The sequence below is a fragment of the Arvicola amphibius genome, chromosome 1 (genome assembly GCF_903992535.2).
Source record: "Arvicola amphibius chromosome 1, mArvAmp1.2, whole genome shotgun sequence".
In the NCBI taxonomy this organism is placed as follows: Eukaryota; Metazoa; Chordata; class Mammalia; order Rodentia; family Cricetidae; genus Arvicola; species Arvicola amphibius.
The window spans coordinates 90,755,346-90,777,169 of NC_052047.1; the positions used below are offsets into that span (position 1 = coordinate 90,755,346).

Here is a 21,824-nt window from a genome sequence, read left to right on the forward strand (position 1 = left end):
TCATTCTGTTCAGGGACAAATACTCTTCAGTCTCTCCTTCAAGTGTGAGTCTGTTTGTCACATCTACTACAAATAGAAGCTTCTGTAATGAGGGTTGAGAAATACGTTAACCTATGGGTATAACAATAAATCATTAGGAATTGGTTTAATACTACAGAACCTTGGCTTTTAAAAACTCTTTCTCTGCTATAATACAAAATGAGAGTGAAATTTTAAAATATATTTTTGATGTGTAACCCTAAGTCAATACTATATATTTATTTGTTATTTTGTTTTGGGTTTTTCAAGATAGGGTTTCTCTGTGTAACATCCATGGCAGTCCTGGAAATCACTCTGTACATCAGGCTAGCCTCAAACTCACAGAGATCCGCCTGCTTCTGCCTCCTGAGTGCTGGGATTAAAGGGGTGCAACACCACTGCCCAGCCACATTTTTAAACAATAAATGTTCCAAATGATTCAGCTCCACACTGAGCATCATTTCCAGATAGTCAGTAGTAAATGGTAGCTGCAGGGCAGCCTTGGGGTCCTCAGAACAGAGACTGGTGACTGCAATCGGGTGGCCTGCTAAGACTTTTTAGACAATAGGTGACATAAATGACAATCTGGATTAAACAAACTGGGCTGGGAGAGGATGTGAAACCAGGTAGGCTTTGCTGGGGCACAACCTAGAGACCACATGGTGTGAGTGCTGGTGGGTGCCACAGTTTGCTGTAAGAGAAAAGGCAGCCTCTGCGAGCACAGCAGGAAACAAGCCTGGAAAAGTCCCTGGGTGACTGTTTAGATAAGACTCGTATTCTTGGTTAAGTCATTTAGACATGATATGGTCGTAAGAAAACTTTGGTCAAGGAGTGACATAATGGAAATACCGCTGTCAAGTAACTAAATAATAAAGAGTAAAAGTCTACATAAATAGTTAAGTGTGTTAAATTGTCGTAATTTTCACTGTGGGAGAGAGAATGTGTCAGTCTGATTGATAGCCAAATGAGTGTCTCCAGAAATAATTGTGTGGCATTTGAATGCTGTATTTACGGTAACTGTACTAGGAGAAACATTCCGGTGCTGTGTATACAGGAACAACACTAGGAGGAGCATTTGGATGTTATACACACACACAAACACACACACACACACACACACACACACACACACACACACACACACACACACACGGTAACAGTGCTTAGAGGAGCATCCCAGTACTGTGTAACAGTAACAGTGCTAGGAGAAGCTGTATACATTGTTACAGTGCTAGAAGGAGGTATAATATAAATGGGTTATTTTCAGGATTATAATAACTATCTTAAAACTATTTCTAATAAGTGCTGTTTGCTATTTTACATCTGAGTGCTTCTCCTGATTCAGTGATTTCAAACAAGTTATCTTCAAGGTGGGTCAACAATATATATATATTTATTCATAGCCATATATTTATTCATAGCTATAAAGATAAATATCAATCACACATTCATAAGATGGTATGATTTCTGTTTCCATGCTTCATGAAATAATCAATTAAGGGATAATTAGCCCTTAAAATGATCTTTTGAGCAACCAGCCTTTCTGCCTCATGCCCACGTTATTATACTATAAGGTGTTCATTCATTGTGAAGTCTAACTAGAAGACTATGCAACAAGTCTCCTCCTACAAACTGTCTAAGCACAGACTGTTCACAGCCATACTACTATCTGAACATCAAGGCTGCTCCCTCCAAAATGCAATGAGCCCAAGTTTGGCTCAATGTAAGGTTTTGAGAGTATATGAAATTATAACAAACAGCAATTCTCTGTCCCGCCACTCCCCACCCTCTCAGATAGGAATGGATGGAGAGCAAGCTCCTTAAGGAAAGGAGAAAGCAGCAGGTTCCCATAGCATCTACAGAAAGTATGTCTTCTAGCTATTGTCTTTGTTAACAATAATAATTTTTAAGTTGTATGGGAAACAGAAGTACAGTTTAGGAATAAGTACAGGGCTGATCTGCTGAGCTAATAAAATATAAATTTGAATTTATAAGAATGTATGGTTTGTGAAATAGGCCAAAGACACTCGAGTTGAGTTTAGATCCCATTTCACTAAGCTGTTCTCTGAAAACTAGCACACAACCAGTTTACAAAGGTGGCAGTGACTGACGAGTCTGGTGACAGACCTGTGTAAGTCACGGTCAAGCCTGAGCTTTCCCTCTGTGGGGTATGTGTCTTCTGAGATGATGTGGTAGCTGTCTAGGTTGCTTTTATGTTTCATATTGGATTTAGGAATGAGATGAGGGAGATGGATTTAATTTCACTTTGTCACAGCCGGGGACATGTCACCAACCACGGATAAGGTATCTCATTGCAAGATCCCTAAACATGTCTTCCAAATGCAAAGTTATGTGCCGGGCCTGAATTGAGCATGATCAAAGCATAGTAGGTACCGAGAAAACAAGTACCAGAGCTTATGGGGCCTGCCCGCAAAGAGCTCACACATGGGAGCAGGCTAATTTAGTGTGGCATTACACAACTATTAGGTTCCATTTTAGGACCTCCTGGGGAAAGTGACACCAGGCCTTGATCTTAAAAAGTTGTAGGAATCTGATTTCAGAGACATGGGGGAACGAGGGAAGAGAAAAAGTGTTTTCCAGACCTAGTGAGAAACCTTTGCTGAAATGTAAGGTGTTTGGTGTGACCTGGGTGCACACGGTGTGAAGAGACAGGAGTCGAAGCATGAAGAGCCCCACACACCGGGGTCACGGTTTGGGTTTTATCCCAGCGATAGGCCAAGATGACATGATGAGTGTCCTTAGTATAAGCTGAGAGACGCCCGGTATCAAATTGTCTTACAGAAGGATTAAATGCACAAATATAGTGTCAACCTTTAAATTTGCTTCTGAATTCTAATTTATTAACAAGATCACATTATTTATCCTGAATACTTAGAACTGGCCTTATTTTCCATCTACAGTCATACTAGGTATGGATTTCCTTCCCAAAACAGCTCAAGTCTGTTTGTAAGTCTAACTTTCCATCAAAGGATGCAGCAAAGACCCGGGTTCAGGAACAGCTGCAGAGGTCAAGCCAGCTTTATGGATCCCCTCGGTAACGGCTGCGTCATTCCCACCACTGCTGGGTTTTCTCCACACAGACCCCAGCTGTAGTTCTTGAAGGAGATTTTTATTGTTTGAAGCCAACCCTGTTCGGGGCTTGTACTAAAACTGATTGAAACACTGCTTTGAAAACCATACTGACATTTGGGGTTTGCAGAGGGCAGGAAGAAAGTCCATATAAACGCGTTACTTGGCCCAATGCTCTCTAATTATGCAAAAAGAAATCATTTATCATAGAGAGACGTAAACTGTAAAGTATAATGGGAAGCCTTAAGCATTGCTTATCTTACGTGCTTTGTTTCTTCATATTGTAAAATACTAGGATGTGTACATCGAATTCAGCAGACAGCTCAGGGGCTGCTTTCAACTTGCTGAGGCTGTGCAATCCCTCAGGCCACTGATATGCACCTTGAGTGATAATGCGACAGTTGCCTAGTGGACATCGCCAGAGTTTGTTTGTCAGACCAAAACTTGATAGAAGCTTGGGCCAGATCAGGCACCATGAGCCAAGTGCCCCTTCATCCTTACTGTAATTTTAATTAAAAATGAGGTAGAGACCAGGCAGCAAGGGCCTCCCCTAGGTAGTTCATGATTGCTGCCAGTCTTCTTAGCAAGGAAGATTATGGCTACAACTCTCCAAAAGCCAGCTGGACAACAGGACATCATGTTGGTAAAGGAATCTGGGGAAAGAAGTATAAAGAAGGTTGGTATGTGCTGACCCCGAAGGGCACTCCCTCCTGCTGAGTTAGAGAGCTGGGGGAAGGCCTACTGGCAGAGGCAGGCGAGAGGTGAGAATGTATTACATATGGCTGTAGCATGGGTGATATGCAGAGTTAGAAAAGATGCGTTGATGAGGAGGAGCCCAAGAAAAGTCATTTTGTATATGGAGCCACCAATAAAGTCTCAGTGAAGGTTCAGAACAATTTTATCACGTATAGAGCTAGGGCAAGGTTTTGGGATTCCTGAGAGCCTGGCAGCCCCAGCCTCACTAGGCAGGTGAAGACATCAGGGGATATGTCCTGGGCCTGAGAAAAAGCAACTACGAACAACTATCTAAGAAGAGGTGTCCAAGGTCTGTGTCCCTCACGGAGGGAGCAGCAGTCAGGGCTTATTAATTACAGCAATGGTCTCAAAGGTGATACAAAATTAAATATTAAACGTAAGAAATGTAGAGCCAACCCAAGATTACAGAGGAAGTCGCTGTCAGTTCTCTTACCTACACCTTTAAAATGGCAATAAGAGACTGGATACAATGAATATGATTCTCCTCACAATGTTTGGTATCCAGTGAAACCTGACTTTCTGAAAAGTACTTCTCAGGGTGTCATGATCTTTGCCTGTTACCTCTAAGCATCTCAAAACCTGACAGCAGCTCTCAATGAAACCTGTAGTGATGTGACGAGCAGGCCTGCTTTTCATCCCGCCCGGATCCCACACAGCTAGCTTTACATCTGAAATAACAACACACAATTGTATTCATTTAAACACTGCCTGGCCCATTAGCTCTAGCCTCTTACTGGCTAACTCTCACATCTTGCTTAACCCATTTCTAATAATCTGTGTAGCACCACAAGGTGGTGGCTTACCGGGAAAGATTCAGCATGTCTGACCTGGTGGCTGGCTTCATGGCAACTGTCTCACTGCCTTCTTCCTCCCAGCATTCTGTTCTCTCTTCCCCACCTACCTATGTTCTACCTACCTATCAGGCCAAGCAGTTTTCTTTACTAATTAACCAATGAAAGCAACAGATAGATAGAAGACCCACCTACATCAGAAACCTCCCCCTCTGCTGAGGCCACAGGGCTGTTTCACTGACACACAGGTCCAAGTGCTATAGGCATGGTTGTTTTGAACTCCTTATTGGAGAAATCAGATACCCTGCAAATCTAACCCATTCATTTCAGTTTAACTCTCTGCCTTATCCTCAGGGAAAAACTTCAGGATCCTGGTTCTTCTTCTGTATGTAGATATTTTCCTATCACAAAGCATTATGAAATAAAGGGATGCAGTCTCCCTTTATCCTCTAGTTCTGAGCTATAATTTCATTACTGACTTGAAAGATGGTGACTATAATGCCCTTAGCATAATTAAATAAATAAAAATTACCACTAAAACTTCCATTTTCATATATTTCTAATAGCTGGAATGTACATTAGAGCACTTTCTTGGATTTATATTTCACTACTAATTGGAGCTCTGGTTGGTGCTGTCTGCTAAATCCTCCATATAAACACTAATACCTGATTGTCACAAAGGGCTGTTATAGTATGAGCTATCCTTTCCTATCACAAAATATTATGAAATATAAAAATGGTAGCATGCTTTATTTTACCAGACCCCTTTGTGTTTGAAGGTTCCAATTTCCTCCATGAGAACAAAATATAAGGCAGTCTGGCTTCCCCTGTTCTTGAACCCATTCATCTTGGATATATGTTAAAAAGCAGGGACAGTGGTCATGCAGTGGTTGGTGATCCTCCGCATCAGACTTCAGCTATGGTAGGCCGTATTCAAACATGAGAAAGCATAGAAATGAAGACCTGTGTCTAATTATATACAAATTAATATGAAAATTATTCTGGAAATCATAATGTTTGCAGCTTTCTTATTTCCTTCCATCTGCGTCCGACAGAAACTTTAACTTGATAGGCTGTAAACTTTTAGTCTTTTCATCCGAAGCAGCTTGTGGAGCATTTCCAATGACCCCGTGCTGCACTTGCTGTGTTATTTCAGTTCTTCACTGCAATGGCATTGTGTAATTGACACTATCTCTACTTGGTAGATATGGCAGCAAGACTTGGAAAAGCCAAGTAAATGTCCTAGGACACCAAATAAAACTGCAGTTCTGTTTAGGGTTGGGACCCAAGTGATGGGGGATAGCACAATGACCAGAGCACTCGCCACAGGAGTGTGAGCATCTGAGTATGGATCCTAACCCCTCAGACAAAAGCCAGGAGCAGCGACACGTGTCTGTATCTCAACACTTTGTAGAAGGGGAAACAGATCTCTGGTGCTCACTGGCCAACCACTCTAGCTGAAGAGGGGAGCTCCATGCTCAGTGAGAGACCATGTCTCAAAAAATAAGGGGAAAAGAGAGGATACAGAACATTGGTTTCTGGCCTTCATTGGCACATGCATAGGCAAACACACCTACATATACAGGTGTACACATCTGTAGGACCATGTATACATACATACAACAAACACACATATACTACACATACATAAAAGAAAAGAACACCCATGATCTTTTTTCTCGTCTCGATCATATTTAAGACAAGGAGCTACATAAGATGTTATTCTGCAATTCTAAAACTTTTTAGACAGATCTGTTCCTTTTTCGAACTTGGTTCATAGTTATACATAAGCATTTTTGTTTGTTATATTTGTAATAAAAATGCCATCTCAAATAAAAGAATTTAGGACTTAAAATACTAGCAGGGAGAGAATAGCTTGATTCCTCTACTTCAGAACATAAAGAGATCAGTGATTGACAGTCACTGACAGGGGACATTCATAGACCTTTCTGGCAGCCTCACCATCATCTACATTAACCACATGTGTGCCTGAAGCCAACAGCTTTCATTTAAAGGTTTCCATAAATAAAATATTACGTTCCTAGGGAAAAATAATCCCAGGGTAATTTTAAAATTAACAATATGACCTGCTCAAATGTTTCATTTTCTTCCATTTTTGTGGAATGAGATAGACTCCATACATGTGCCACATACAGCAACCATTAAAGGAGATGTAAGAGAGCCAAAACACACAGACCCTTTTTCATCTGTGTTTACTCGTGCCAAGAAATTCCCTTGAAGACTGGGTTATTTAGCATCTACCTTTAACACATCTACCACGTGCCTGGCGTAGCTCCATCTGTCTTTGTACTTCAGCTGAGAAACACTGTACAGTGCATGTCTCCCCATGAGGTTTTCTCCAGTGTACGTTGTCAGGCATGCATTGAAGCTACTCTAAAATCCTGGCAGACAAGGAACTTCTCAGGTACACAGTAGTACGCATCCAGGACTCCCCACTCCTCTGATAATCCTTCCCTCTTACCCAGAAAGACAGTCTGTTTTCAGACTCCCCTTTGAACCAATCCAGTAGAGTAAGGGAGAAGTTTGATCAAAAATTTTAAAGGAGAAAGAAGAAACGGAGACTTGAAATCATGACTCCAAGAAAACAAAAACAAGTTTTTCATGGAAATGAGTTGAAAGCAGGGAAATGAACACTTTTGAAAACGGCACCCAATAACCCGTCAAAGAAACCATTGTTTCAGAACTGAAAGAGATCTCAGAGAACAATAATACTGCAAAACTTACCACTCCCACCAAGGAAATATAAGATAAAAGGCCCAACGTTTATTTAAAAGTTCAAAGACCGTTTTCCATGTTGGTTTGCAGAAAGCTCTCGACTCAGACCTCCCGCGGGGCCAGCAACTTTACTCAACAGGATTTTCTCTTGTCCCACATCGCCTTTACACTCCTCCAGCTGAAACTTATGAGTTACTCAAACTTTCACAATGCTCATTGCATTTTGACACAAAGAAGGAGGGATTCCACAATCTATGTCAACACAGTTTATTGGAAATTAAATTGAGGAATATAGGATGGTGGCTTGGGGAGAATGGCAATGGTTGAATGGTTCTTTGTGAAATACAAGTTGATAGTTGATAGTTGCTCACATTTAAGATTTTGGTCACTGACATAAGAAAACTTTAGTACTGGCCAGATAGCAAGAAGTCAAAGACATGAGCTGCTTTTCTGCTCAAGGAGAAGGGAGGAAATAAACAGGCCCTTGAGATAAGAATGTTCCTCCATATATTTTATCTTCAAGTTTGTCAAGATGTTACAGGATAAATACAAAAGTCAACTTCCTAAATGTACAAAGGCACACATGTGTGCGCATGATGGGTCAAATGAGAGGAAGTGCTTAAGCCTGTTGGGTCCTTATACATTACTATTAGGACAAAGGCAATGTTTTCCCTCTCTTTCTTTTGGTATGTGTGTGTGTGTGTGTGTGTGTGTGTGTGTGTGTGTGTGTGTGTGTGTGTGTTTTGTGTGTGTGTGTTTGTGTTAGGCTTAGGGGAAAAGTTAATTTTAAAATACAAAGAAATCTGCCCAAAAGATTAAAACGTCATTTCCACTGCCACATTTATGTGTAGCCCCTTATCACTGTTTTCTAATACAGATAAGAAGGCAGATCCCTGCTACCAGCCTGAGATCCATGGTGCACTGCGTGCAAATTTCCAAAAATAGTAAACTCATTACTTCTGCATATATCAAGGCTTCTAATAACTTTAATATCTTTTCTTGAATGTTAAAGTTTCCTTGAATTTCTCCTCATATCTTCTAGTTCTGCCTTTTAGAATATATGATCGAGATATTTGCCTCTTTTCTCTAAATAGCTTCTCAAGATGCTAAAGTCCACTCTGAGCCAACTGTGACCCTTATGGGTTGAGCACAGAGAAAAAAGACCAAGACTGATGGGGAAAGGAGGGAGGAAGGCCATTTGTTCCCACGACTTTGGGTGCCGTTCAGCTTGCCCTAGTCCTCATTTTCACTTTTACTCCCTTCTCTAAGCCACAGGCTTGTTAGAAATGTCTGCCTTTTCCAAACCTAGTTTTGCTAGTTTTATTGTTGTTATGGTTGACCTTTTGCTTCGGTCTCTTCTTCATCCCTATGGTATTTGGAGAGCATAAATAGGGTTAAATCTCTGCCACTGAGCCACACCCACTGGGAAACATAATCTCTATATGGCAGTCCTTTGAAATTTATTTAGACTTGTCCCATGGCCAGAACATGACTATTTTCTTTCAACATTCTCTCAGTACATACAAAAGCTGTGTTTTCCATACAGTGGTAAGCATTTTTTTCAAAGTTTTTCCCATGTTATTTATTTTGTCTTCATTTTTGAATAATGTATGGTGATTCTTTCAGTTCCTGGGAGAAATTGCTAAAATCTTACCATAATTGTGCTTCATTATGTTTATATTTAGCTTTTACTTTATTTATGATTAAATGCTTTTAAATTTAGAGTTTCTATGTTTCCCTAAAACTTTTGTTGTAAGTACTATTCCTGATTTATTCCTTAGTGATTTTTCCCTTAAAGGCAATTTTATCCAATGTTAAAATTGCAAAGCTAAACTTTTTCTGGTTAATATTTGTATAGTATTTTTTATCTCTTTTTTCTTTAATATCCATACACTTACAGTTGAATTATGTTACTTGAAACAGTATATTCATTTTCTTTAATTACATGATTATTTAATAATTATCATCATCATTATTATTATTGCTAGTGTATAATATGAGCATCAGGGTGGGAACGTTGTGAGATCAGGTCTCCCTTTTGCATGGGTTCCAGAAGTTGAACTCCTGTCCTCAGCTTTCATAGAAAGCATTTCTGATTGCTGAACTGTCAGGCTGCTCAGTTTTTGTGTTTTAGAGCTAGCATGTAGTCCAGTTGTAGTCACTAATTAATATGTGCGAAACCCGAAACAACTACCATACCATCTGCCATCTACATTGCCTGCACATTTCAACTTCTTCTCCTTCTTCTTCTTTTCTTTTGTGGGTTTCCGAGACAGGGTTTCTCTGTAGCTCTGGCTGTCCTGGAACTCACTCTGTAGACCAGGCTGGCCTCAAACTCACAGAGATCTGTCTGCCTCTGCCTCCTGAGTGCTGGGATTAAGGTCAAAAGTAAGAGTCACAAAGACACTTTGAAAAAGCTGTAGGCCGTTAATGAGTTGGGGAACTAATGCCAAGTTGCACCCAACATTTAGTACTGTGCTTAAATTTAGTGGGAACTAAATCTACTTAATGTTAGAAGAACAAGAATACAACTGGTTTCTATAATTAGGAGGTCACCAAGCCATGCTTGTTATAATTGGCACTGCCATAGCCAGAGGCTTGTGTCACATCGAGTGATGATTACCTAAAGGAGAAAGCCAAGAATGTGTTTGCTTTGGGACCAAAACTCAAGTCATGCTTGCTCGTGGGAACTCAGAAGGCTCCAGAAGTAGAGTTGGTCTCCATTCAGCTTATAACTTGCCAGAGTTTGATTTGGGGCTCAGGAACTGGCCAGTGCCAAGACACCCACAAAACACAGTTAGATACAACACATCCCATGATCAGTAGGATCAGAATTATAGCCAAGACCATCCTTTTTTTATTATTGGTTTTACTGAATGCTACATTTTTCTCTGCTCCCCTCCCTGCCTCTCCCCTCCTTTCAGCCCTCTCCTATGGTCCCCATGGTCCCAATTTACTGAGGAGATTTTGTCTTTTTCTACTTCCCATGTAGATTAGATTCATGTATATCTCTATTAGGGTCCTCTTTGTTGTCTAGGTTCTCTGGGATTGATATTTGTAGGCTGGTTTTCGTTGCTTTATGTTTAAAAACCACCTATGAGTGAGTACATGTGATAATTGTCTTTCTGGGTCTGGGTTACCTCACTCAATATGATGTTTTCAAGCTCCATTTATTTGCCTGCAAATTTCAATATGTCATTCTTTTTTTCTGCTGTGTAGTACTCCATTGTGTAAATGTACCACATTTTCCTTATCCATTCTTCAGTCAAGGGGCATTTAGGTTGTTTCCAGGTTCTGGCTATGACAAACAATGATGCTGTGAACATAGTTGAGCACATGTCCTTATGGCATGATTGAGCATCTTTTGGATATATACCCAAAAGTGGCATTACGGGGTCTTGACGAAGGTTGTTTCCTAATTTTCTGAGAAATTGCCACACTGACATCCAAAGGGGCTGTACCAGCTTTAATTCTCACCAGCAATGCGGGAGTGTTCCCTTTTACCCACAACCTCTCCAGCATAAGTTGTCATCAGTGTTTTTTATCTTGGCCATTGTTACAGGTGTAAGATGGAATCTCAGCATTGTTTTGATTTGCATTTCTCTTATGACTAAGGATGTTAAACATTTCCTTAGATGTCTTTCAGCCATTTTAGATTCCTCTGTTGAGAGTTCTCTGTTTAGGTCTGTAATCCACTTTTTTATTGGATTATTTGTTCTTTTGATGACCAATTTCTTGAGTTCTTTGTATATTTTGAAGATCAGAACTCTGTCTGATGTGGGGTTAGTGAAGATCTTTTTCCATTCTGTAGGCTGTCGTTTTCTCTTGTTGACCATGTCCTTTGCTTTACAGAAGCTTTTCAGCTTCAGGAGGTCCCATTTATTAATTGTTTCTCCCAGTGTCTGTGCTGCTGGGGTTATATTTAGGAAGTGGTCTCCTGTGCCATTGCATTCAAGTGTACTTCCCACTTTCTCTTCTATGAGGTTCAGTATGGCTGGCTTTATATTGAGAAGACCATTCATTTTTAATCAATATTTAAAAATAATGACCAACCTTATAGGACAAATTTGAATTGCCACACAGAATGGCTTTTATTCCTAGTACCCAGCCACTCAAGAGCCAAGACTGATATTTTAAAATACAGTCACACTCCCCAAGGTTGCAGTTGGACCACTGACAGTAGTATCCCCTATTCTAGGGCACCTTTCCCCAAGCACATCTGGGAAGTAATTGTGTTTGAGAAAGAAACAAAAACGAGTTCATCTGGGTATGATACCATCACACAGATGCCTGAAAATATCCCAACACTAAAATATTTATCTGTAGGAAGTGTTGCTTTAATCCTCTGAGTGCAATCAGTTGCACTTGCCCAGTGCCCGAAGAGCACTAAAGAATGAGCATGTGGGCCTCTGTCTTCTTTTCTTCTGTTTCGACCTATAACTTATGGGTACATCTGCTGGGTGAATAGTACAGAGAAATAGCAGGTTAAGCATCATGTGACCCCACATGAATGGTTTTCCTTCCACATTTATGAATGATACACTGAGCCCCATCTAATCAGCTTGTGTTTGGAATCTATTGTTCCATGGAAAGCTAGGTGAGCAAGGGTTCATCTTCCGTGCAAATCCATCCTCATTGCTGAAGAAGCAATCCCGATACATGCATCACTTTTTAACCATGGAAACAGTGTATTACAAGACTCTGCTAGAACATGGTACCGTGCCAAAGATTTCCAGGACACTGGATTTGGTCACTTCCTAAAACAAAGGCTGAACCATCAAGAGGGCTGAAGCTGATCTTGATGATGTTTTTGTTTATCACTTAAAGCACACCAAATTGTTATCTATGCTTTGCCAGAAGTGATAAGAATCTAGAGCTATAAATCTCCTGCTGGCCACAATGATGACAGTTCCCCTCTGTTAGTAAATATCTTTTTTCTCCACTAGAACTGCTTAGCTCTAGTGAATTCTAGCTAAAGGGTGAAAAGCCAATTGGAACTGGGCATGTTGCCAGATAAATCTGATCCTGGCTCTATAAAGGAAGCAAAATGGGAACTAGAAAATCTTTGACAAAAATGGTTGATAAGTGGCTAAAGACCGGGGAAGGAAGCAGAAAGCATAGAGAACTAGAAATCTAACTGTAAGCAAAAGAAAGACACAGGGAAGAACCCAGGTATGACATGATTAGCAAACCTCTAATCCTGGGGAAAATGTTAAAGTATAGATGTCTGCAACTCAACTTTTGCTACCCACGTTTGTGGGAGAAAAGTCTGTGGAGAACTAAATCAAAGAAGGAGCAAAGGGGAGCCTGGAATTTGAACATGGGCTTCCTGCAACATCAGGCAGCTCTGCCTTACCTGTCACTAGCATCCTCCTTCCTTGCCTGTCAACTGTAGGCAGTAGTCTGTTTTTGTTTCCTGAGGTGTCCTGGAGTAATCCGACTTCTTAAGACACTCTTCCTGTATAGAAAATATTTATCTGCTTTATGCCAATTTGTATTAGAGCTTTCATAAATGTCTACACAATGCTATATTAATTAGTATACACTCTCCTCTAAGTAGATTTTAATCAGCAACATTAGTGGATTCCCAGGATTATAATTACCAGCAGCCACTATTAGATAAGACAGAGGCAGAGCAACAATGTCCTCAGCTCTTGCTAAGAAGTTCCTACCTCCTCCAATAATTTTGAAAATAAAGACCCTCCAAATCCCTAAGTCCCTCATCCATCAACTCCTTCCACTGAAAGTTCACTGAGGCCACAGTCCTAGGTCACATGAGCAGCCACAGAATCAGTCACTTCAACTGCCTTCCTCCTCTCTTTAGTCTGCAGCGCCTTCCTCAAAATTAGTCCAGAGTCACTTCTTAAACTCAAGTGACCCAACGTGGTACTACTGAGCGCTTATACTGCATGTCATTCTTGCCCATAAAACACGCTAAAGTGACTCCATGTCGTGGTAAGTTATCAAATTATGGAAAGAACATTGCAGAGATTAAAATGTTGCATAAGAGAGAGAGAGCAACATGAGTCAGGGATTTGGAAACTATGAGTCAGAATACAAGGGAAGGAGCCAAAACTGGAGAACAAAGGCCTAAGCAGGGCCTAGGGGACACCCAGTGAATGGACACAATCCCCGTGTTCTGCTTGCAGATAAGGACAGATCTGCAGTGCCACTGACTGGGGCAAGCCTGATAGGAGGCTCAGCAAAGATTGTACTGGATTATTTAAGGCAGCTAAGGTTGTCAGTGTCAAGAATAGAAATACCTACAGTAGTATAAATCACAAGGAGGGAGATGAGAACACTTTTAAGTTATTCTCAATTTATCAAAATGTTTAAAAGTGCCGTGGGATCTTAGGAAGCATGTTCTACTGTTTTGTTCTTGGTAGTGTTAACATTATCCACGGCGTCTCATTAACAGCTGTTGGCTGTAGTGTTCAATACAAACCCTCGAATCCTCCATTTAGGTCTCTGGATTCGGATAGTGACTTGGGCAAGCATTTGCGGAGCACATTCTGCCAGACCCAGCACCGGGCTGAGTCCAACTCCCTGCCATTCTCTTCAGAGTTGCTGGGTCTCTTTCTTGTGGGACTTGCCTTCCACCACCAGATCCTGTATCTCATCACTTTCTCAGGACCCACCTTCTCTGCAAAGATCCAAAGGCTGCTCACTCTGGCCAGCGTAGGCTGAGAGTCCTCCAGACTCAACGGTTTACCCTTGTTCCCACTCAGAAGCAGAGTGTTAATTCTGCCGTGCTCCTCAGGCCTCCCTGCTACTCTGCCTTATGAATTTTACTTCCATAAGCTACAGTACTGGCAGTACTGGTCCTACTTTTGGTAAACCCTGAACACCAAAGTAATGATTCATTCATCCATTAATTGGGTAAACATTTACTAAAAAAAAAAAAAAAAAAAACCTATCACATTCCATGCACTATAGTAAGCAGGGGAAATGAGGAAATGAGCTTCACTGTCAAGGACAAATGATGGATAATTAAAAACAAAAACAAAAATTCCTTTCCCCAGAGCATTTGTTCCTAGATTCTCAGGAAAACATGGCTGACCTGAGTCATTTTCCTGTTAAATAAAGCCGGGCTTTGCCCACGCAGATGGCCTCCCAAACAGATGTAGGAAGTGAGTTCTGCTCACAAACAACAGAGGTTCCTGCAATAGCAGTGATTGCGCCGCCCTGGAGTGGTGACAAACTGTCACCCTGAGTCTTCTGACAACAGACATGCAGGGAAAAATGCACAAAAAAGTTTAAAGATGTTTAATGGTTTAATGTGCCTTTGTGTGAGTGTATAAACAAGCAATAATAGGATCTTCCAAACAATAGCATTACGGCACTTAAATAGATACTATAATTGAAGACAGTCCACAGAAGTTCAGTCTGCTGGGATTCTTTAGCTTTAAATAAACTGCTAAATATGAGGGCTGGGGAGAATAAATACTCTACACGGTGGTTAGAACGACACACACGTAGGTGACACTGCCTCCAGGTCATGGAGGTTATGCGTTTAGTATTTCTAAGTGCAGGTCAAAGGAACATTGCATCCACCAATTCATGCTCACGAGATGAAGCCAATTCTATCACAGCTTTTTTGTTTTAGATAGAGAAAAAAATAAGGTAGTTGGAGTGGCATAGTAGTGTATTTGGGTCTTTGCTTTTATTAAATGACTGTAACTCACTGAATATTTTTTATTACATAATTCTTTTCAGAAGCTAACTAGAGCAGACTCTTAGAAAGGAGCCTTACAGGTTTGTATGTCTAAAACCTATTTCATGATACATTGATCCCAGGGGAAACGTCAGTCGGTTATCAAAGCAAATGATGGGAAAATAGGAAGGAACTTGCAGGACACCCAGCATGTGATGAGGTGGAGGCAGTTTGCACAGAGTGCTTGCAAAAAGAAAAGCCTCCATCACTGGCGAGGCCTCTTTCAGCAGTGCCAAGCCGGCCTGAGAGTCCTTGATCTCCTGCCAGCATGGACAGAGGGAGCTTGCCACAGTTGGATCTACCAGGACTCTGTCTCTCAGGGCTGTTATCACGGCAAATGTTGGCAGATGTTCCTGACATAAAACAATAGGAATTCTGCTGTCATTTCTGCATTAGGGAGTCATAAAGCTCCAAAGAATCCCAGTAGAAAAGGTTTTCATCAAGTGCATTTGAGGAAATAACGAGGCACGAAGGGGAGCAGCTGACTTCACAGTACGGTCACTGCTCCGTGGCCTTTCACCTCGAAAGGGCCCTTTGGGGTAGATTGGAAAACAGCATCATAGTGACAGCGTTAATGCATTTCAAAACAACAGCAACGAAAAAACCTTGTTAATGTTTAAAACCAGGTGCCAAGAATTTTGTGTCAAAGAAAGCCTTACCAGGTTTATCCAATGGGCAGTCGTGCATCAATCACTGGAACATCCTCATTCTCTTGCCCTCTCTTTCTGGACAGAATATCTCCTATTGCTCCAGGCTAAGTGGAGTGATTATCTCAGAATGATTTCTTATAAAATGAATGGCTTACTTTATGGTTTTGCTTAGCCTGAGTGCAACAATTCAATTCTCCTTGAAATTACAACAACAAAAAAAGAAAATTCCAAACAAAATAACACAAAGAACCACTTTCTGCTTAGGTGGAAAACAGAAAGCATAGTTAATTCTCATGGCTGAAAATTGATTTCTTTTAATTGATTCTCAGCCCAACACCTTGGGTCTCCCACAGTGATGGTCAAAAATTCACTCCCCAGCAAGTCTATCTTGGTTATGAAGAGATGGTCATCTAGAAATTACATGTTTTGTGACATTTTATTGAAGCTTAGTCTTCAGTTGTTAGAGAATAACAAAACTATGTAGCCCCCGCTTTGAAATCTATCTTCCTGGTGGCTATGTGATTTCTGAATGGCTGTGAAGGATATAGACAAGGCAAAATTAATTCTACCTACAAGTGGCAGTGAATGGTCACACAAATCCCTACCACACTTTTGTCAGGAACAGGCTCTCTAAGTTGTCTTCCTTGGTAAGTGCCCCTCTTTGCTAAAACTGAAACTTGCTTCCCACTGAAGCACATGTAGCAATCATTCAAAGTAAAATCTCTTAGGAGACTATCTATTTTAACGACACTAACATAGCTGTCCTAGAAGAATAGTATCAAATTGGTGCTTTTCATTTTGAGTTTTGTAATGAAAACTTTATATATACATGTTATTCTGACATTTGAGTAAAAGACACCAGAATCAGAAGAGAGACTATACAATAATAAGATTTATAAGACAGTCTTTCAAATTCAAAAGCATTTGATAGCAAAAGTAGGAGTCATGCAATCTAATTTAATTCTCTCTCTCTCCTTTTATGTAAGTGTATCTACACATGTATGTTGCTGGTGATGGTACCCAGAGCATTACATATACAAAGAAAGTGCTTTACCAATGTGCTATATTCTAGTCTCATTTTACTTATAGTTTTGAGACAGAGTCTAAGTTGCCAAGGCTAGACTTGAACTTCTCCTGTAGCCCAGGCTAGACTTAAATTGGAGATCCTCCTGCTTCAGTCTTACAAATAGTTGTTGTGTGTTCTCATAGGTATCCCTATCTAATAAAAGTATAAAACTGTCTTAGAGAAGCACTCATGCCTACTGGGAAAGTAATGGATGATAGATAAAAGGAAGAAGATGGAGTAAAAGGAAGTAAGATAGGTATAAGAATTACTAGGACTTCGTAAATCTCAGGTGTACACACTGGTAGTTCTGAAAATATTTTACAAGCATTTGAAATATCTTTTCACTTTAAATATCTCCAACATTATAAAATTATTTTATAATACTTTTAAAGAATAAAGTAAAGTTTAGTTTAAGAAAAATGAAAAGAGAGCCTCCATAGCTTCACAAACAACTGGAATTCTTTCTGTATTGCATGTCTTTCCCAGATATCGATGAGTGTGCCTCGGGGACCCACAATTGCAGAGAGGACCAAGTGTGCATCAACTTACGTGGTTCCTTCACATGCCAGTGTCTTCCAGGGTATCAGAAGCGGGGCGAGCAGTGCGTGGGTAAGTCCCTGGTGCTGTATTAAGACTCCCATCTTGAGACTCTTTAGACATCTAAACAAAGCCCTTCCAGTTGATTGAAGAATGATACCCAACAGCTTCTTCCTCTTCCAACAATGAACAATATAGTTTCCAGCTACCAAGAGGAACCTTAAGGTTGAAACTATCCTAAATACTAAAGTACTATAGACTAAGTGAAAGCAATAATCTAGTCTGAAAGGAACCATAAAGACAACCGAGAACTAAATTTTTAGTTAGGGGTTGTGTCACTAACATACTGGTGACAGGGACCACTGCACAGCAGAATATGGTGAATGTGATAGATGCTGAGGTCAAATGCCCCCCCACCCCTGTCATTTGAGTCTATGGTTATTTAAGTGCTCTGTGTATCACCGGGTTCAATTGTCCTGTGGAGATGTCACTAGTTCCAACTCAGGAGCTCATGAATGGTAGTGGTTAGCAAATAGGTGGTCCTGTGCCATGTGACTGACTGGGATCATCAGGCAGAGTTAAGAGAGTAGAAAGAAGTGTTTCTCAACCTCCCTAATACTCTTTAATACAGTTCCTCATGCTGCAGTGACCCCCAACCATAAGATTACATCATTGCTATTTCATAACTCTAATTTGCTACTATTATGAATCACAATATAAATATCTGATGAAGGATATCTGATATTCGGCCCCCAAAGGAGTCATGACCCACAGGTTGAGAACCCCTGGTCTAAAGCCTCTTTACACTGCAAGTCTTTGGCAGTGTTTCAAGAGTCTGAGAGGATACCTCCCTGAGGTCTGGGGCCATCTCAGCTTGTGATCATTGCTGGTGCCAGAGTGCCCACAAAGAGTCCAGTACACATAGTAGATGACCTGCATACATTCTGAATGAATGAAAGAACACAGTTTGAGGAGGCCAGCTGGCAGGCAGTGAAGTAAAACAGCACTCTGGCTCACTCAATCAAGGAGCCCAGCAGAAGTCACGAACCACTGTGATTGGCTCCCTCTGCCCATCTGTTTACATGCCTAGACTCTTACCACAGACCAGTGGGAAGACCAGATTTTCTCCTAGGGGCAGAGGATGAGGATTTGGAGACAGCCAGACAGCATCAGCTTCTACCTGAGAATGTGAGCTGTTGACATGGGTTTGTCAGCACTCAGCTCCTTGTAGATCCTGGCTGACTCTGCCTGCCACGGGCTGTGTCTAGGTGCTGGAATGGGTGCCCGGACTCAAGGAAGGACCAGGGTTTGTAAAGCTCGAAGTTACAACACAGAACAAGAGTGCTGGAAAACTCCACAGATGCCAAAGCAAGCTACGCTCTTTGGGTTAGTCAGGAAAATAAACACTGAGGGCCTGAAAGTACAGTAGTAACCTATTCTACTGCAGGGTGAACCGAAGACAATGGCACACTGAGAGGCAGCCTTTATGGGAAAGTGGGAAGATGAGCTCACATCAGATCATGTGTGTACTGACATTGCCCTCACCCACAAAGGTAGTTCTGCTCTCCTCAGAGATCATAAAGGGGTCTCCTCATCATTTCTAGTGCATCAACACCCTCCCTGCCAAAGACAGTTGCACCACAGCTTCTTCTTACTGGTTATGGCTCTGGGCCACACATGTGCACACATTCTTTCCAGAGCAATGAGACCCTCCCCTGCAAAACCCTACTGCACTATTCAATCCCATCCCAGTTGCCTCCCCAAGGAGCCATGATCTAACCAAATATAATTAGTCACTCCTCCTTCCAATTAGGATGATGTAGACCATTTTTAGAAATTTCCAATCTGTTGCAGTCTGATACCTATGCAAAGTATAATAAAAAGCATTGTGGCAGTTTCACTTGCCATAGCTAAACATGTACTCTGAGTTCCTGTACTTGTTGTGGATTGACCCAATCCTCCATGGACCACCACAATCAGCAGGGCACTGAGCAGCTTGCTCTCTCTGTCCCTGCTTTATCTTTCTATTACTTATCTTCTCACTATGTGGAGTAACCTGTTTATGCCTGTGTCCCATGCAGACAGATACAGAATATATGGCAGGTGTGACTATACAACCTTATTGCCAAATGCAATGCTATAAAATGAATGTCTTCTAGTTGAAGGGACAGGCACCACTGAGTCATAATATATTCCCCGAGAGTAGACTGTGTACCAGGTACAGTTCTAAATGCTGAAATAGATATAGGATTAGGCCAACAGTTTTTACAGAATCTTTGGTCTGGAGGAGCTATTAGAAAAAAAATCCATACATATTGACTAGCGGTTGCGGCACCTGGCTATCACATAAGGCACTAGGAATCACTATAGACAATAGCTCTTAATTAAAGTAAGGTTCCTCCACATCAAATAATGTAACTGAGCATCTACTATACTAGTCCTTGCTCGGGGCATGAAGCATACAGTAGAGAGCAGACAAATATCTTCCACCTCTACTTCAAGGGAAGAGACAGCTCTTATTTGCCTCAGAAAATAGTGAGAGAGACAGACAAGCAAATAAACATGCATCTCAATATTAAGCAACAACAAAAGTTACAAGGAAGTCTGAAGCAGGATAAGAATATGGGTGGGGACATAAACTGTCATATGTAGTGAGAGGGCCATCCTCCCTGGGTACCAGAAAGCAGATACAAAGGCTCTGCAGATGTCTCTCTAGTTATTTCAGTGTGCTGATTAGCCAGCAGCATTCTGCATCTTTCTAAGAATACCTCCCACTTCATTACCTAGTATGCTCCAGATACATCACCTAGTCTGTACCATGTGAACTCTCCAACCATTCTACCATATGGAATAAGAATCGGAAGCTCCAGAAGCTAAGACATGGAATTGCCAGATCTGAAATTCAAACTCACGTTAGCTTCAAGCCCTTTGAGCACAGCTTTGTTATTTCTTATTCTTTTTTACAGTGGGGTAATGTCACTCTGTGGTGCTGTATTGTATGTACGAAACTGTCCTGTTAAATTACACACGCTATGCTGGAGTTGTCACAGAGTGTAGGCATGAGGTAATGACATTTTATTATGCTTCTCTGCAAGTTCTCCACTGAGCGTTTTATAGCTGGAAATATTTATCAAAGAAGGACACAGGCTGGAACACTTCATCCAAACGTCAGGACATTCTCCAAAGGTCACTTGTGTAGTATCCTCTCCTTTCACAATGTTCTTTCATTTGACCCTCACAAAACTTCCTAAGATACACATAGCAAGCCTTCCTATCATGTTAGGAACAAACACGAAGACACAAATGTTTGGATGGCTTAGCCACTAGCTGACCACAACCCACGTCTTTTCTCTCTCAATTGTAAGCTGTATCTTCATTCTTTTTCCTTTTCCTCACTTTAGGTAAGCTCTTGGCACCCCACTCTCGGCATCCTCCTGGGTGTGTGAAACAATCTTAACCTCTTTCCTCTCTCTACATCTCAATGCATTCATTTACTGCTAACATGGGTTTGTGATTGGTCTTTTGTTTCATTTTGTTTTTGTTTGTTTTTGGTTTGGTTTGATTTGGTTTTTCTAGACAGGATTTCTCTATATAACAGCTCTGGCTCACCTGGAACTCACTTTGTAGATGAGGCTAGCCTCAAACTCACATTGATCTGCCTGCTTCTACCTCCAGAGTGCTGCGATTAAAGGTGTGCACCACCATGCCCTGCTAGGTCTTTCTTCATAATGTTTTACTTAACAGATGGCCAAAGTATATTTAAAATACATGTCTCCTAATTTTAAGAGAGAGGATGAAAAGGGGAGATTGAGGAAGGGAGGGAAGAAGATTATTTTTAACACAAGATCTTCCTGAGATGTTTTCTACATTAGCACCACCGAGAATTCAATAAGTCAACGACTTGGTTCTAGTTTTTTGGGTTTGCTTGTTTGTTTGGTTTGGTTGTTTTTGTTTTTGTTTCAAGACAGGGTCTCACTATGTAGCCCTAAGTATCATGGAATTCACTATATAGATCAGGCTAGTCTCAAACTTACAGAGAACCACCTGCTACTGTCTTCCATGTGCTGGGATTGAAGTCATATACCACTATGTCCAGTTAACACCTTGGTTCTGTGTCTGTGCCATCTACTTAGATATAGATGAATGCGCTGTGCCTCCATATTGCCACCAAAGATGCGTGAACACGCCAGGTTCCTTTTACTGCCAGTGCAGTCCTGGGTTTCAGTTGGCAGCAAACAACTACACTTGTGTGGGTAAGTCCTGTGAGAACCGCTGTCCTGGCAGACCAGCTTCTGCCTAAAGGAATGGTCTGCTGCTTTGTTTCTGGTGTTCTGTGCTCCCATGTGAACTACTTTCCATCAGCTTCCCTCAGGGTCATAAGGCTGAAAAGACAATAACTAATCTGTTTCTTAAAACATATCAGGATAGGAAGGGAAGTAATTTTAAACCTTGGTTCAAGTTCTCCT

At 41.1% G+C, this 21,824-nt stretch overlaps 1 protein-coding gene across 1 annotated transcript in view; it reads left to right on the forward strand.

The window, feature by feature from the left end:
• The window catches only part of Efemp1 (EGF containing fibulin extracellular matrix protein 1), a 61,923-nt gene that overhangs the window by 29,528 nt on the left and 10,571 nt on the right, over positions 1-21,824 (forward strand). Inside the window, exons 5-6 of the mRNA XM_038338298.1 lie at positions 17,308-17,430; positions 21,492-21,611. Coding sequence (XP_038194226.1) covers positions 17,308-17,430; positions 21,492-21,611 — 243 coding nt within the window. The remainder of the gene's footprint in view (positions 1-17,307; positions 17,431-21,491; positions 21,612-21,824) is intronic.